Below are 16678 nucleotides of genomic sequence, written 5' to 3' on the forward strand. Positions count from 1 at the left end.
AAAATTGTTTATAACTATAATAGCACTGTGCTCTACGGAAAGCTATTTTTGAAGTTATGTTCGTAAGAAGACTAGACATAGAATGCTTTAGAGACTACGGAAGAAAAAGAATACTATATGGAATTGATGATAATGATGATGATAACTTTATTGTCACTTTGAATGTACACCAATTGGCATACATCAAAATGAAATTTCGTTGCATACAGCTCTCAAAGGGTCACCACCTTCGATATATACTCCTTGTTCGTGGCCCGCTCAAATTTCACATTGTCCATTTTAGTCTCTAGGAAGTGAATGATGGCAAACAGGACAGATGGAAATGGGGCTCCATGTGGATTAGCCCTCAAGTTAGCTTGTATTCTGACAACCTCGCCTTCTTTCCTTTTTCTGATCCCGACTCTTCCACCTTTTCCTTAAAGAGGCCTTGCTTTTATCCTGCCCCTCCCTCTTGGTACCTCAGGCTACATACATTTTAGCTACAATTTTATCTTTACAGTAGATATGATTGTGCTTTTGGCTACTCTGAGATCACTGAGCAAACCTCATGATCAGTTTTGCTAGTGCAACTCAATACTCTACTTATATCAGATTGGATTTCAGCATAAACTGAAGTCAATGCACTGACTGCCTACTCCACATTCTGGGGGCATTGCTCAGAAATCTTTAACTCTTAGATTCCTCTCTGGCCTTGAACTATTACAGTTTAAACTTTAAAGTATCCCATTCCTCATTCCCTTCAAATCAGGCAACTTAAATTTTCCTTTGATTTTACCCCTGAAACGATTTAGATCTTTGGCTTTGTACAGCAAGGTGGTAGTTTGTCAGAGACTTGATCCCAATGTATTATTTAATTCTGCTCTCACGGTATTTTAATCAGACTTGTTAAATTTCCCTTTGAAAGTAAGCTTCTGTTTCAGTTGTTAATGTCATATTTTCAGGAAATGTCTGAATTGGATAACATTTGTTTCACTGAATTTGTTTTTAATTAAAGTTTCTAGAATGGCAGCCAAGTTAGAGTTCTTTTTTTTCTGCCAGAAAAAGCAACAAAGAGTTTTATGGCATTTTGTATATTAATTATGGAACACTTCATCAGATGTTTGAAACTGGTTACTGATCAAGACAGCACAAAACTATTCATCAGATTGTTTAAACCTGGACTTTTCAAACCGTCTTCTGTAGAACCCCAGGGTTCCAGAGAACTTGATCAGCTACTCTCAGAGACTAAGAGCAAAAGTAATACAAAAACAACAGCAATAGTCAAACACACCCAGTTTTTTTTAACCACTATAGCCAGCACATCTGGGCACTATGAAGTGACGAGATCCCCCCCTTTCAAAACTTCCTGTTCCTCCCTATACCTCCACTGCCATATTTTCCTGAAGATTTACCCCACTGAAAGAACCATCAAAGTGGTCATATAGAAGCACATCCCTTACTTTCTATAGGATCATTTGTCCAGAACTTCCCTTTCCTGATTGGGGTGCTATTGGGACTTATTCCATGGCTTCCCTAAGGAAAAGGACACCCTGGGACCAAACTTCAACTAAATCTGGAGACCCCACACTTGTTTTATAAAAATTCCCCCAAATCAGTAGGAAATCCTCCCATGGATCTACATGGAAGCCAGTAGTAATTGGTCTTGAACTCGTGATAATTTAAAGACAAAATTGGTTATGTAAGAATCACTTGTGTTTATGAAAGAACATAGGCTCATTTAAGATTTTTTTAAATGTTAAGCTCTGTACAAAATTTTTTAGCAATATTTTAAATATTTACTTTGGTGATTCTGAACAAGGGATTGAGGCAAACGTAGTCAAATATCCTTTTTTTTTGTTTGATCGAGACCTTTCCTGCATGCAACTAACTGCTACTGTACCTATATGCTTATCTTTTCAGTCCTGGGCTAAGGAATTCCTCCTTTTCTAAGGATTTGTGATTTTAGCACATTAATTTTGGAATTTTAACTATGGAATCTAAACAGAAACGCTTGTAATGCATGGGTTAAATTTTTATCATATAAATTTGGAGCTAATTATATAAATACATAGCTTCACATGTATAAGTAAACAAATTTCCAACAGCTACCTATTTTAATAAAGTTGAAGCAACTGAGAATCATGAGCGGGAAATCACAATCCAAGGTTGTTACCTGTCAAGATGAGAAATAATGAATTCTGTCCAATTGCCAGAATTATTTTCCCCTCTCTTGTTATGTATTTATTACATACTTCTTGCACACATTCTTCTCATTTACCATACACTTTGTGCTTTGACAGTTAATACAGTGTTAACTTTTGTATAGAGAGCATATGCAACAATCCTGCAACAAAGCACACAAGTTCATCCTTGGAAAATACTACAATCCTTTCCTCAGATAGCACACCTACTGGTGTGATAACCAATATGTTGTGTGGAATGTGGTTGTGTGAGTCTCACAGAAACCTATTGGATATTTCCTCTGATGCACCTGATAAAGAGTGACTCCTCCTCCTTTCTCTATCTGTGCACCATTTTTTTCAATTTTTCTATCAATAACTTAATATTTTGCTTTGATGTTTGGCATCATTTTTCTTTGTGTAGCCCAGCATATCTATTTATTTGTCCATTAGTCTCTCTATCTGAATTTCGCTGCTCAACTGCAAAGGACTCTGGGCAGCATGTAAAACTAGCAAAAACATAAAAACAGATAAAATCATCAAATCAGTCAGCCCATACTAAAGTAATTTTATACATTTTTTTAATAAATAAAACAAAATGAAACAGGGGCCCTAACAAATAATAAAACACCACCCCAGGCCTGAGACCAAACACAGGTTCTCAAAGCACAAGAATCCTTCTCCTTCATGTGTATCTGTTTATACATGCACACACTAAGAACAATGAAGCAATTCTCTCCTCCTATTCTACACTACAGCATATACCAGGAGTGTCAAACTGCTGGCCCATGGGCTGGATGCGTCATGCCGAAACCGCACCCACCCTATTGCTGGCAATGGAAAAAAAGTCATGATACATCGTGACACGTCACGTGACGTCACGACTTTGACACCCCTGGTATATACTATCATAGTACTGTAGTCAATTGAATAGGTCACTCCTTGAGGCCCAAACTTAGTGACCTCTTTGTAGATATGTCTTCTGCACACCCCATAACTATGTAGTTGGTGACAGAGCTGCAGACTCCTGACTATATTTTACCTACCCCCAGCAGACCTTAGATAGGTGCTCTCATCACCATCTAATTTGCATTGTGTCATCATCCTCATTCAGCTGTAATATATAGCATTGGTTTACAAACAGGCAAAAGAGGACAAATTCATTTGGGAAATTTCATTCCTCTCTCACTGCTTTCAAAGAGCTTGCTCAGTTTTTTTTACAGCCATAATGTGAATTATACTTCTTAAAGCAGAATGTTATGCACCTGTTGTTTCTTTGACTCCATAAAGTGATTTCAATAGGTGCTTGATACTTCTTGTGTAGTGTCATGTCACCATGGGTGAGGCATTCTTATTCATGAATCTCTCTATTCATCTCTGTTTTGACATTCCACTTGAGCAAATAATTCTTAAAGCAGCATTTACATCTTTGAGACTAGTTGTCCCTCCATGCTAAGAACGTGCCTGGCTCAGCAAAGCTGTTATTTTATTAACATTGTTTGGAGACTGTTTGTGCAACTCAATTGCCAAATCTTATTATTCCTGATTTTTATCTCATTGCTTGACATGCATGATAGCTTTGAGGTGTCACCAATGAAACTCCTAAAGCTCTTGGATACACGAGCAAAGACTATTCTCAGTTTCACAGTATCTGAGATCTTCCTCACCTTTACATCTGCCACCCTAATCTGTCTTTCAGCCTGGCTGTTTCTTCTCAACTGACATGCAATGGAAAGTATATATGTACCCTAAATAGGTTTGCCGTGGAGCTGGATTACTAGTAGTTTTCTCCTACGTAACCCAGTGGATTGAGTCCACTGATGCTCAAAGGCTCGGTGGTTCTCAGGTCATAAATAAGCCATAAGGGGAAGAGGGATGTTTTTATCTGCTTAATATGAAGTTTGAATGCAGTCAATGTGGCTGTTTAAAAAAGTGTGGCTGGAAGAAACCAAGGCTTATTACACTATGGAAACTTAATCAAATAATCACAGGCAGGCTTTGATTCTGAACACAGCAGAATCAGCAGGGCTGGAAAACCTGATTCTGTCTTGCCAAGCATGCGGTATGCTTTCTGCTTAGCATGTCTGCTTGAATTTATCATGTCAATTCTGGTGCCAACTTTAAGAACGTTTTGTTTCCTCATTGCTCTATCATCTGGTGCTGACTGGGGCAGTAGCTAGGGTGGAGGAAAGGAATCCAGCACACATCTGCTCGCCTGAACATCCCATCATTTCAGAAGCTTTCCTCCCTCGTCCTCTTTTCAGCCTCTACCTTCTAGCCCTGCCCAGTTCCCTGTTCTTCCCAGCCTCAACTCTGCTGCTTAACTCAGTCACCCACCAATCTTCCTGATGCTTTTCCTCCTCCCTTTCCCAGGAATTCAAAGGAAGGTGTTCCTATCCCTCAGGTCCATTCATTTTCCCCCCTAACACCTTTCCTCTTTTACTCAGACATTAAAACATAAGCATGTATGCCAGCATGCCTACTTTTTAAGGTAGCATTTCTCAAACTCGGCAAGTAATGTATGTGGACCAACTCGCAGAGTTGGCCAGCTGCCATAACACATGTTGGATGCTTTTTCCTTTGAGGTCCCCAATTCCTCAATACACTTTACCACTGAAGTATAGCAACAAACCTTTGGCAATGTTATTTCCTAACTTTTCCCACCATATTAATAATAAAATAAAATAAAATAAAATAAAATAATAAAATAAAATAATAAAATAAAATAAAATAATAAAATAAAATAAAATAAAATAATAAAATAAAATAAAATAATAAAACAAAACAAAACAAAACAAAATAAAATAAAATAAAATAATAAAATAAAATAAAATAAAATAAAATATCAGATAAGTCTTTAATTAGGCTTAGCACACCCAAGAAGCTTAGCATCTCTGTACCTTCTACACATGCCATCCACAGAAATACAGGCCTTCCTTATTCATTTCATGCAGTCACAGTCTCATGTCCTTTTTGATTGTGTCCCTCAAAGAATAACAGTAACGACAACAGCACAGTCCCCCTGGCCATCAAAGCTTTGCCACCCCAGCTCTAACCACCATTCTCCATTTAAAAGCATCACTATCTCCATAGGTTCACCTTATCTGGGGACCAGTATAACTTATATATTCTAAACAAAGCACCTTGAGCCGTTTGTTTCTGAGACTTATCCAACGATACGATTGCTTGGTCACCTTTACAGAGTTGACATGCGAATTTACTTTGGTAACAGCAGCAGAAACAAATATTTCCCACACTGTCAAGTAAATATACATCCTGCTTCAAGCAAAGCCGTACCCCCTGCTGGGGCATTTTCATCATTTTCACAAACAGATACATACCTATGGGGAATTCTAACCATGCTGAAACAGACTGAAAAATATCAACCAGAAAGAAGGCACCAATTCTCTTCCTGCGACTAACATAATAACAAATGACACATTTGAACTGCCAAAGAGGCAAAGGAGTTTCTCACCGGAAGATGCAATTTCTTCTGAATTCAAGGATACCGCTTCATGAGCTGGTTGTTCAAAGAGGAGGAACTGGTAGCGGTGGTAACCACTTTCGGGTGGTGGTGTGGGTCGGAGGTAGTCTGATTACCAGAAATAAAAGTAAAATAAAATGCTGGTTGTATGTGTGTATATACGCCCCCTTATCACATTTATTTAAGATTGAGACACAGCCACTTTGGAAAAGGAATGAGCTTATTGTTCTTTCTTAATAACCATCTTATTTGTTGAATTTATCTATACTGGGCCTCTTTGGCATAGTTTTGCTGAGACTTTTTTTTCTATTTCTCAGAGGCATTTTTTCACAGCTCTATTAATTTTTAGTTTGTTTGCATTTATACACTACACCAGACGTAGGACTAGAATTCTTTATTTTCTTCAACTGTGATCCCTATTTAGAGAGGCATTATTAAATATTCTTAATAAGGAATATAATGATGGAAGCAAATGAGGATTGATGGTATAGATTTCGATCTTTCTTTAGAGCACCTGGTGTGTATGTACAATCTCTGAACATGTTGCCACCCTTTCTTTTTGTCTGGCTGTTTTCCATCAAGTTGCAAGAATGTGCTTGTCTATTCTTTGTTGGAAAAAAACTCCCTCTAACCTCACCTGGTTTTCCCAACCACTCAAGCTTAGATTAGTTCCTTTTTTTTTCAAATCCACCTCTTGTTACCTCTCCTAACCCATCTTCCAGATGGATGACTCCCAAGCCCCAAAGCACTACCTAATTTTAGACTTGTTCCAGTTTGTCTGCCTCTCATTATCATGTTCGCAAATATTTATTTAAATAAAATAACTCACAATATGTGATTAAAAACAAAACAAGATAAATAACAAATGCAAAACACACAGTGCAATAAAAACAGGCTAAATAATAAATAATAAAACAAGATTTTAAAACATGACATATTCTAAATTATAAGTGAAGGATTCTTAATGCTCTAACCCAGTTCAAAGGGGGAAAACCAAGTTTTAAAAACTTGAGGGCCGATTGGATTGTGTCGCCAGAATCTTGGGAGGCAGGAGAGGGTGGGACGTGCTTTGTCAAAGAGAGTGCACCAGGACCCAAAAAAGGGGGGGGATGTTTTCTGGATCCCATTGATGGCATTCTTACACAGAGAGGACCTGGAGTGTCAACCTATCAGCTCTTGTAGTAGGGGAAGATAATAATTGGAGATAGGTAGTCTCACAACCAATCCAGCTGAGCCGTGCTGGGTTTTATAGGTGATAATCGTTTTGAATTGCAATCTGAAACCTATAAGCCAGTACAACTCACAAGTTATAGTATTACATGGGCATACCATGGTACACTGCCAACTATCTGCACCACTGTTTTACAGACCAATTGTAGCTCCAGGATGGTCTTCAAGGCACAATGCTAGAGTTCAAGTAGGAAATGATCAAAGTAGTAATTACTGTCAGCAGGGCCTTCTGATCTAGAAACAGGTGCAATTGGCACACAATACAGTGCAAAGGCCCTCTTGGATGTATTGGCCACCTGTTCTTCAAGCAGGATTTGAGTCACGGATGACTCCCCAAATGGGCATCAGATTTATCTGTGGCATTGCAACTTCATTTAGAGCTAAAGATGGACAGTCTGCAGATTTGGGGGTCAGTCTGTTTTTAAATCATGGCCAATCTTGTCTGGGTTGAGCTGAAGGGTGAGGGGTGACATGATAGCAGTGTTCCAATATCTCAGGGGCTGCCCCAAAGAAGAGGGAGTTAAGCTAGTCTCCAAAGCACCTGAAAGCAGGACAAGAAGCAATGGATGGAAACTAGTCAAGGAGAGAAGCAACCTAGAACTAAGGAGAAACTTCCTGACAGTTAGAACAATTAACCAGCGGAACAACCTGCCTCCAGAAGTGGTGAATGCTCCAACACCGGAGGTTTTTAAGAAGACACTGGACAGCCATTTGCCTGAAATGGTATAGGGTTTCCTGCCTGAGCAGGGGGTTGGACTAGATGACCTCCAAGGTCCCTTCCAACTTCTTCTTCTTCTTCTTCTTCTTCTTCTTCTTCTTCTTCTTCTTCTTCTTCTTCTTCTTCTTCTTCTTCTTCTTCTTCTTCTTCTTCTTCTTCTTCTTCTTCTTCTTATTATTATTATTATTATTATTATTATTATTATTATTATTATTATTATTATTATATGTTGAAAGTCTATATGTAATTGTGGAGGGGAAGGTATAAATGTGAATCTAAATAAATGAATAAAGAATACTGTAACTTAGTTATGTTGGAATGAGAACTCAACTGAAGAATTCCAGGCAAATCTTGGATGTGTGTACTGGGTTGGCTGCTGACTTGCATAAGTGCAATCCTCTATTTTAATGATAATTCAATAATGTTTTCATTTGTGTTTGCCTTTTATTTTACTCTTGTTAGCCACCTTAAACACTGTCCTTTAATGAAAAAGCAGATACGATAATTAATGCATTGATGTTCTTATCACCATAATTCCCTGACCTGTGGGGAATTATTCTAATACAGTATCTTTCTTCCCATCATTTTTTCATTACTAAACTGAACTCTCCAAGTTTTAACTTTGGGCCAAAATAGCCTTGCAAAAGAATAATTTGGAGATGAGAAATGATTTTTTTTAATCTTGCTTCTCTTCAATTGGATATTATTATTAGAGAGAAAAAATATATTGGGGAAAATAGGCCATTTTTACATTAATTTCTCCCTGGGGAATGTAATCTGGTTTAATTAATTAACCCAGTAATCCAATATGCTCAACATTCAGCTAATCATATAGGCTGAGTTTGTATTTCATCCTAGGTTATAATGTGGTTGCCAATTTGTGCCTCAATATGTTTTGAATACAGCTATAGAAATACTAACATTTAAAGCTATCCATATATCACAGAGTTACATGAGTCTGACCTTTGTGAATGGTGGTGCATTTATATAAAGATGGCTTTTAAAAAGGAAAATGATTACTTATTACTAGGAGGAAATGACTATTGGCAAAAGAGACTGAATGGCAAATTAACTATCTACACATTTTGGTCTAGTGTGTTGTGTGAACTCACTTGTTTTTGGTGAATTTTTTATGCAAACCTAGGAAATCAGGTTAATTACTTTAATCATGGATGAAAATGTCATGCAAACATACTGCAGCAGGAAAGTGGCTTTTTTGTACAGTACATTGATATATGGTTAAAGAAATCATGGTTTATTATGCTGGGTGGATTCAGATAGCAATAGTACTTAGACTTACAGTATATACCACTTCACAGTGCTTGTCATCCCTCTCTAAGCAGTTTACAAAGTCAGCATCTTGCCCCCAACAATCTGGGTCCTAATTTTACCGATCTCAGAAGGATGGAAGGCTGAGTCAACCTTGAGCTGGTCAGGATCAAACTGCTCAACTGCTGGTAGCCAGCAATCAACTGAAGTAGCCTGCAGTACTGCATTCTAACCACTGCACCACCATGGCTCATATAACTCAATGAGCCATACACCCATTCATGATCCATATAATAGCAACTAATTAAATTTTAGCCCACACACAGCCAGTATCTGGATTAATTGTACTTTTTATTATTTTTATTATTAACTCTGATAAGTTCATAACATTTTAAAGATTTATAAGAAGATAAAAGGAAACATTCTAAGTAGGTTGTACAAATTAAGATAAAATTAAAATAGGTTATAAATGCAGATACTAGAATACTACAAGAACTAAAACTAAAAACTGCTAAGCTGATAAGATACCCAAACATAGGATATGGAAATACTGTATGAAGCTGCTAAGCTATTGATATACTTAAATATTAAATTAATTGATGAGTGTTTATTATAGATAACACAAATCTTAAAAGTGCTCCACTAACAATTTAGATGAGAAAACAAAAATCAAGTTAATACTTTTCATTAAGCTAACAAATTCTCTTGAAAGAACAGGATAAGATATTTTAAATATTTTTTCAGGTTTTTCCCAGCATTTATTATTTTTTACATTTTTATCATACTTTTGACCCAGGTCCTTTCTCATAACATCCCTATAGAGTAGAGTAAGCTGGGAGAGAGTGATTGGCCTAAACTTGGTAAGATCCATGGCTGGATGGGTATTGGAAACTGGGTCTTCTAAGCCTGTAACTAATGAAAGATAAAGTCACAACACTACCGTAATGTTTGAGTTTAGGACAGCAACTGGTTGCTGTAAGGTTCACAAAAGCACTATTTTCTGTTTTTGCAGAACTGGCAAACTATATAATAGCTTCCCTCTGAGAGCATGCATTTGACCATGACAGGGGCTTAAAACATACTTTCCTGCCTGACAAGATGTTAGTTAGAAAGCAGGAATCCAGACCTCCCCGTCAAGTTCCAACTTCAATCATCTCAACGTTGCTAGCTAGTTTAGCTTCCATATGCTCTATCAATTGCATAGGTTGCCATAAGAACCAGCAAGAGGAAACTACACTTAATTTCTGAAGAGCTCAGATGTAAATGAAATCAGGGTATTACTTGCTGTCAATCTTTAATGCTTCACTAGTGGGTTGATGGCTTCCCCTCCCTCGGTGTTGTGAAAAAAAGAATCAAATATCAAGCAGAGCTATTATATATGCAGATGCTCCTTAATGGTTTAAAACCCCAATCTTAGCTCAAAGGGCATTTCAGATTGGATTCAAGAAGACAAGATGATGTAAAGAAATTGAAAGAGATAAAATTCTTCACAGCCTAATCAAAAGGGGGGCAGGGGAGGTGGTACTCTTTCTTCTTGAATGTAACTATCAAAAATTTACTTCCTGATGCATTTTTTTTCACTTCAAAACAAAACAAAAGAAAACAAAAAACCCCGTAGCTTTCTTACGATTGTCCAGTTCTGCAAATCCACCAGCTGATGTAAATGCCTTGCAGGCGGGGCCAGTGAAACTGGAATTTTAAGAATATATTTTCAGCACTCCCACAATAAAATGGTTGACATGATGAACATGGCCTATCACACCATATCCATACAGCAGAAAACAAAGCAGAAAGCTATGGCCATTTCAAATCGTATTTTCTAAGAGTTTATCTTGGGACTCATATGAGACCCAAAGATATTGTTGAAGATTAAAGTTATGCTATCTCGCATTGCAGTATGAATAAGCAGGAGGCACTAAACATCAAAGAATGCATCGATAGACTCATTATTACCTGGACGTTTTGAGGACCTCAAGTATACTCTATGTCTACTTTACAGAGTAACAGGATTGGAAGGGACCTTGGAGTTCTTCTAGTCCAACCCCTTGCCATGACAGTTCGGGTCTGGATGGGGAGGAACAGACTTCAACTCAACCCCGACAAGACTGAGTGGCTGTGCATCCCGGCATCCCGGGATATTCAGAATATTCCACCTCTTTCCATGGGGGGTGAGTTTTTACCCCCCCGTAGATAGGGCTCGCAACTTGGGAGTCCTCCTAGATTCGCGGCTTACTTTGGAAGATCATATAGTGGCTGTGACTAGGGGGGCTTTCGCCCAGGTTCGCCTGGTGCGACAGTTGCGGCCCTATCTAGACCGGGATGCCCTGTGCACGGTCACTCACGCGCTTGTGACCTCTCGTCTGGACTACTGCAACGCTCTCTACATGGGGCTTCCCTTGAAGACCACTCGGAGGCTCCAGCTGGTACAGATTGCAGCCGCGAGAGTTGTCTTGGGGGTTTCCCGGTATTCCCATGTTACACCTTTGCTCCGCGAGCTGCATTGGCTACCAGTTGTCTTCCGGGTGAGGTTCAAGGTTTTGGTAATGGTTTTCAAGGCCCTACATGGCATGGGTCCGGAGTACCTCGGGGATCACCTGCTGCCGGCGTCAACTTCCCTCCGCCCTGTGCGTTCCCACAGAGAGGGCCTCCTCAAGGTGCCACTGGTCAGAGAATGTCGGCTGGTGGCCCCCAGGGGGAGGGCCTTCTCTGTGGGTGCCCCGGCTTTATGGAATCAGCTGCCGGTTGAGCTCCGGATGGCACCTGACCTTCGCTCCTTCCGACGCGGCCTGAAGACCTACCTATTTGGGCAAGCCGGCCTGGCCTGATGGGGGATGTGCTGGGGTTTTTATTGGGGATTTTTATTACTCTACTGTTTTTAGCTCGGGCTCTTATTTAATTCTTTTTTAATTTTTGTATTCTGTATTTTTATGTGCCCTGTTCACCGCCCTGAGTCCTTCGGGAGAAGGGCGGTATACAAATATAATAAATGAAATGAAATGAAATGAAATCTTATACCATCCAGGATAAACGGCTGTGCAATCCTTTCTTGAAAACCTCCAATGAAGGAGCATCCACAATTCCAGGAGACAAGCTATTTCACTGATTAACTGTTCTCACTCTCAGGAAATTCCTCCTTCATTCCAGATTGGGTTTCTCTTTAATATAGAAACCACCCTTCTGGTTTTCACATTATGTGTGTGAACTTAGAAAAAGTAGTCTTTGGGAAGCAGAATTAGATGCGGAAGATTATAGCAAGTAAGAGTAGGAAATACTTTGCTTTTTTCTGTGATAGAAAAGCATAACCTGTTGCATAATGATGGCTCTCTTTTTGTATAAGATAAAGAATAAGTCACAATCTGCTGTCCAGCTTGAGTGTGAAATGATTCTTTTGATTTGCTGGTCCGATGCGGAAATTTCTTGAACTTTCTGAGCCTGTAGTCCTAGGAATCTTTCGTGTTATTATCTTCCCTCTCTGGAAATCTTGGAACCTGAACTGGGTCACCCAGAGCCTATCCACACTATTCTGCACAGGATATTTCAAAGCTATACTCTCTGCCATCTTTCAGAGAACCCACAGTGCATATCTTGGTTCTCAGTTTATTGAGGTCTCATTTTTACAAGGTGGTCAGTGGTGTGTATGCAATAGTGTTTTTGAAAGCTAATGCAGCATCTTCTAAAATTGAATTTAAAAAATAGACTAAAATCTTGCAGAATGTTGTTATGCTACCTTCAGAAGGGACATATTTGTTAAAATTCAACACCTTGCTTGTTTAAACAAGCTCAGACTCTATTGCTACTACTTTATAAAATGCCATCAGCAAATCTGTTTTGAATAGGCAAAACAAGTTCATAAAATACAGTGCAAGCTTTCAAAGTTTCTTGATTTTTTTTTTCTTGGACCAGATGGAAAATCCTTTAAAAATGGGGGTGGGAGTAGGGAAGAAAAAAAACCCTGATGTTTAAGCTTCGAATCTACATTTAGTTACAGTCTTGATGAAATACAGGAGAAGGTTGCAGCCCTTCAAATCAGATTTTGAGCTGAACTGCACTTAAGACTCACTTAAGGACTGCTGGCACGAACAAGCAAATAAATAATGGCTGAACCTCCAATCCTTTATGTCAGACATGTCAAACACAAGGCCCGGGGGCCGGATCCGGCCCGCGAAGTGGTTTCATGTGGCCCGCGAAGCCATCCTGGAAACAGTGAGGGAACGGCCCCCGCTGCCTTGGCCCTGGCCCAGAGACCCTCCTTCTGCCAGAGACCCTCAGATCTGCCCCACTCCTGCCCAGGTCCCCATAGGCACCCTTGATGCGAACGATGTAGAGCTGGCCATGCCCACCCAGTAGGCCATACGCACTTTAGCCACGCCCACCCAGTAGGCCACGCCCACCCTGGCCACACCCACCCGTCCCCCTGAGGGCAACCGCAATGCTGATGTGGCCCTCAATGAAATTGAGTTTGACACCCCTGCTTTATGTGAATACAAAATCCACTTGTTTTACTCAGACCAATCTCCATGGTTAGGCAAAGTGGACAAGTTCCTTGCTAGGTGGAAAAGCCAGGCTGTTTGTACATTAAGCAAGATATAAATTTAGATGGTGAACTCTGTTCAAGCAAATTAGAACAAATATACAGACCATGCCTCTTGAGTTCTTTCCAGTCCCTTTATTAGCAGTGCCCATAGGCACAGTATTTGTATTTTACTCTGCAATGTATTGCATCTATGGCTAAATTAAGATTATCTTTTGATGATGGTGGTGGTTTAAATTTTACTTCACAGATTTTCAAATGTATCACTGGACTTCCTTCTTATTGGCTATATTTATGTGGAATGAAAATTTTGTATGCTACCAATACCTGTGGGCAGTGCTTTTTTTGTATAAGAAAAAGGTGCCGGAACTCAACACATGTCATACAACCCACCTTGCCTATCCTACAAGGTTCCATCCAAAAAAGGTGCCGGAACTCCGTTCTGAGCGTTCTATGAGAAAAAAAGCCCTGCCTGTGGGCCTCGTTAGAAAGATTACTTATTTCCACAAACATCTTGGCAATTACATAGATCAATGTAAAATAAAAAGTATTTTTTATTTCTGGGATTGAAAGGAGCTAGAGATATTTGGACCTTTTGTGTTGTAGATTAGATTTTGATATTGAGATTCACTAATGTTTATCTTTATGGAAGAATCAGGCAGGAATTATTAAGAGAATTATTTTGAAAAAATTGGAAAAACTTTTATATGAAGGATTACATACAAGACATGTGTAATTATCCATTTCTGAAAAGGCAATCTACTAATCAACATGTTTACCTTTTGCACAGATTTTGTTATTTATTCAACAATAGTTTTTCTTTTTTAATTTGAAATGCTCGTATATTGTTTAATACTTGATATTGCTCCAACAAGGGACGCGGTGGCTCAGTGGGTTAGGACGCTGAGCCTGTCGATCAGAAGGTCAGCAGTTTGGCAGGTCGAATCCTGAGTGCCGTGTAACAGAGTGAGCACCTGTTACTCGTCCCAGCTTCTGCCAACCTAGCAGTTTGAAAGCACGTAAAAATGCAAGTAGAAAAATAGGGACCACTACGGTGGGAAGGTAACAGCGTTCTGTGTCCCTTTGGCATCTAGTCATGCCGGCCACATGACCACGGAGACGTCCTCGGACAAGCGCTGGCTCTTTGGCTTTGAAACGGAGATGAGCACCGCCCCCTAGAGTCGGAAACGACTAGCACGCATGTGCAGGGGAACCTTTACCTTTACCTTTACTATTGCTCCAATATTGAGTGAGATGTTTACCTTACTGAATGTTACCTACATTTTTAAAAGCAAAACAAATTCCTAAGGAATTTGTAATGTAAGGTAAAGAAAGCAGAAGCAGACAGAAAAGTATAATGAGGGGAAAATATGCAAAATACTGTTATTCATACTTAGGAGTTTTTTAAATGTATTATTGATAATGAGGACAGACATTGGCTATGTAAAATAGATGGATTTTGTTGGAAAATTACTGTGGGTAATTTCCAGATTAGTGTGCATCCAGCACATTCCCAGTCAAACTACATCAAGAACAGAGCAAACACACCCCTCTCCTCAGTACAAATAGCCAGAATATAATTTAATGTTTATTTATGAAACATAGAAATGGGAAATTGCTCTAATAACCATACCTATTGGAGAAATAGCTTTTTGGACATTATAAATACTCTGAAATGAAAAAGTGCCTCTTTCCAATCAGTTACCATGTGGAGATAAATGCTTCCTAGTTTCTATAGGAGGTGCTCTTTCATGAAATCAGTTGAAAGAGGTGGAATTTGGGAATGGCTTTTGTGCCGGTGGTGTCACACCTCAGCATGAACTTCAATTAGGTTGCAGAAGAGACTAAAATAATTTGTAGCAGCATCCCAATTACCTGATGCTTTTTTTAAAAAAAGATTCAGGTGGGGGAAAATGAGGTGTTTTGGGATCATTCCTATATAAGAGAATAGTTTTAGAATTTCCCTGTTTCTTAACAGACAAAAAAAAAATCTAGCTGTTGAAGGACAATGAGCAATGGGATTCATCTTGATGTGCTTGGAATGGATCTGGCCTTCACTGACTTGCAGGCAATCAAGATCACACAATCACACACATGAACAGGGATCCATACTTCCTATACAACTATAGAGGCCTCTATAACAGATACCGAATGATACACAGAAGTTCTTAGGAAGTATTGAGGGCTTCTGCTTACCTGTTAATACATGACCTTGCAGGTTCCCCGTCTTCAAATCAGCACCCTGAAGAGAGATAAATTCTGTTAAACGGAACCAGCTCTTTTCCAAGATTTCATAAATGTACATATTGTGTAGATTTTGTTTAGAAGAATATGAATAGGCGGGCAGAAAAAAAGGAAACAGGATTCGGATTCACAGCTATTGCTACTTGAAACAAACCATCCACGAGCAGCAAATTCACAGCCAAGGTAAAGTTTGGATCCAGGGGTCTTCAAACTTGGCCCTTTTATGACTTGTGGACCTCAACTCCCAGAATTCCTCAGCCAGCGTGTTGGCTGAGGAATTCTGGGAGTTGAGGTCCACAAGTCATAAAAGGGCCAAGTTTGAAGACCCCTGTCCTGATCTCTTGACATGCCATTAAAACTAGTAATCCTGATTGTTGAAATAACACTCTTCATACTATCATTAATTCTAGCACTTTTCGACAGCACCCGGACAACTATGCACTGAGATGCTTTCTTTTTTTTATGAAGTCTATATTTGTATCAAAAATAAAATAAGCTTTAACATGGAAAACACCGATGTATAGAAGAAAGAACTGGAATATCAGTTAATGAAACTCTGCTGTTACACCTGCCCACTGGAACATCTCTCCTGCTTGAAGGATTGGCCCCAACTCTCCTGACTTTTCGTATGAGCCTAAAGACCTGGCTCTGCCAGTTAGCTTGAACCTCCAATGGGGAGCATCACATGGAGGTGGCTGATCGATTAACAACAGATCACACCTCCCCTCCTCTTGCCCTCCCCATCTGTAATTGGAATATAGCGTCTTATATTAATTTATGTTTTTAATACATATGTTTTTTAAAATCTCTTTTATCTTTATCTTTTTTTAATTGTAAGCTGCCCAGAGTTACCCTGTGGGAAAATGGGTGGCCAATAAATTTTATAAATAAATAAATAAAAATTTATTTTTTTATTTTTTTATTTTAATCCCATTTATATCCCACCCTTCTCCGAAGACTCAGGGTGGCTTACAATTTAAGCACAAATCAATGTGCTTAGCAATAGCCTTCATTCTATGTATATGCCTGCTTATTATTAGGGC

General features: G+C 39.1%; 1 protein-coding gene across 2 annotated transcripts in view; it reads right to left on the bottom strand.

Moving 5' to 3' along the window:
- The window catches only part of PEBP4 (phosphatidylethanolamine binding protein 4), a 260280-nt gene that overhangs the window by 22747 nt on the left and 220855 nt on the right, over positions 1 to 16678 (bottom strand). For both annotated transcript variants that reach the window (XM_081333583.1, XM_081333582.1), the window contains exons 5-6: positions 15588 to 15633; positions 5635 to 5751 (exon numbers count right to left, since the gene is read on the bottom strand). In XM_081333583.1, the coding sequence (XP_081189709.1) occupies positions 5635 to 5751; positions 15588 to 15633 (163 nt within the window). The remainder of the gene's footprint in view (positions 1 to 5634; positions 5752 to 15587; positions 15634 to 16678) is intronic.

Source organism: Vipera berus (genome assembly GCF_964194415.1).
Source record: "Vipera berus genome assembly, chromosome: 8".
In the NCBI taxonomy this organism is placed as follows: Eukaryota; Metazoa; Chordata; class Lepidosauria; order Squamata; family Viperidae; genus Vipera; species Vipera berus.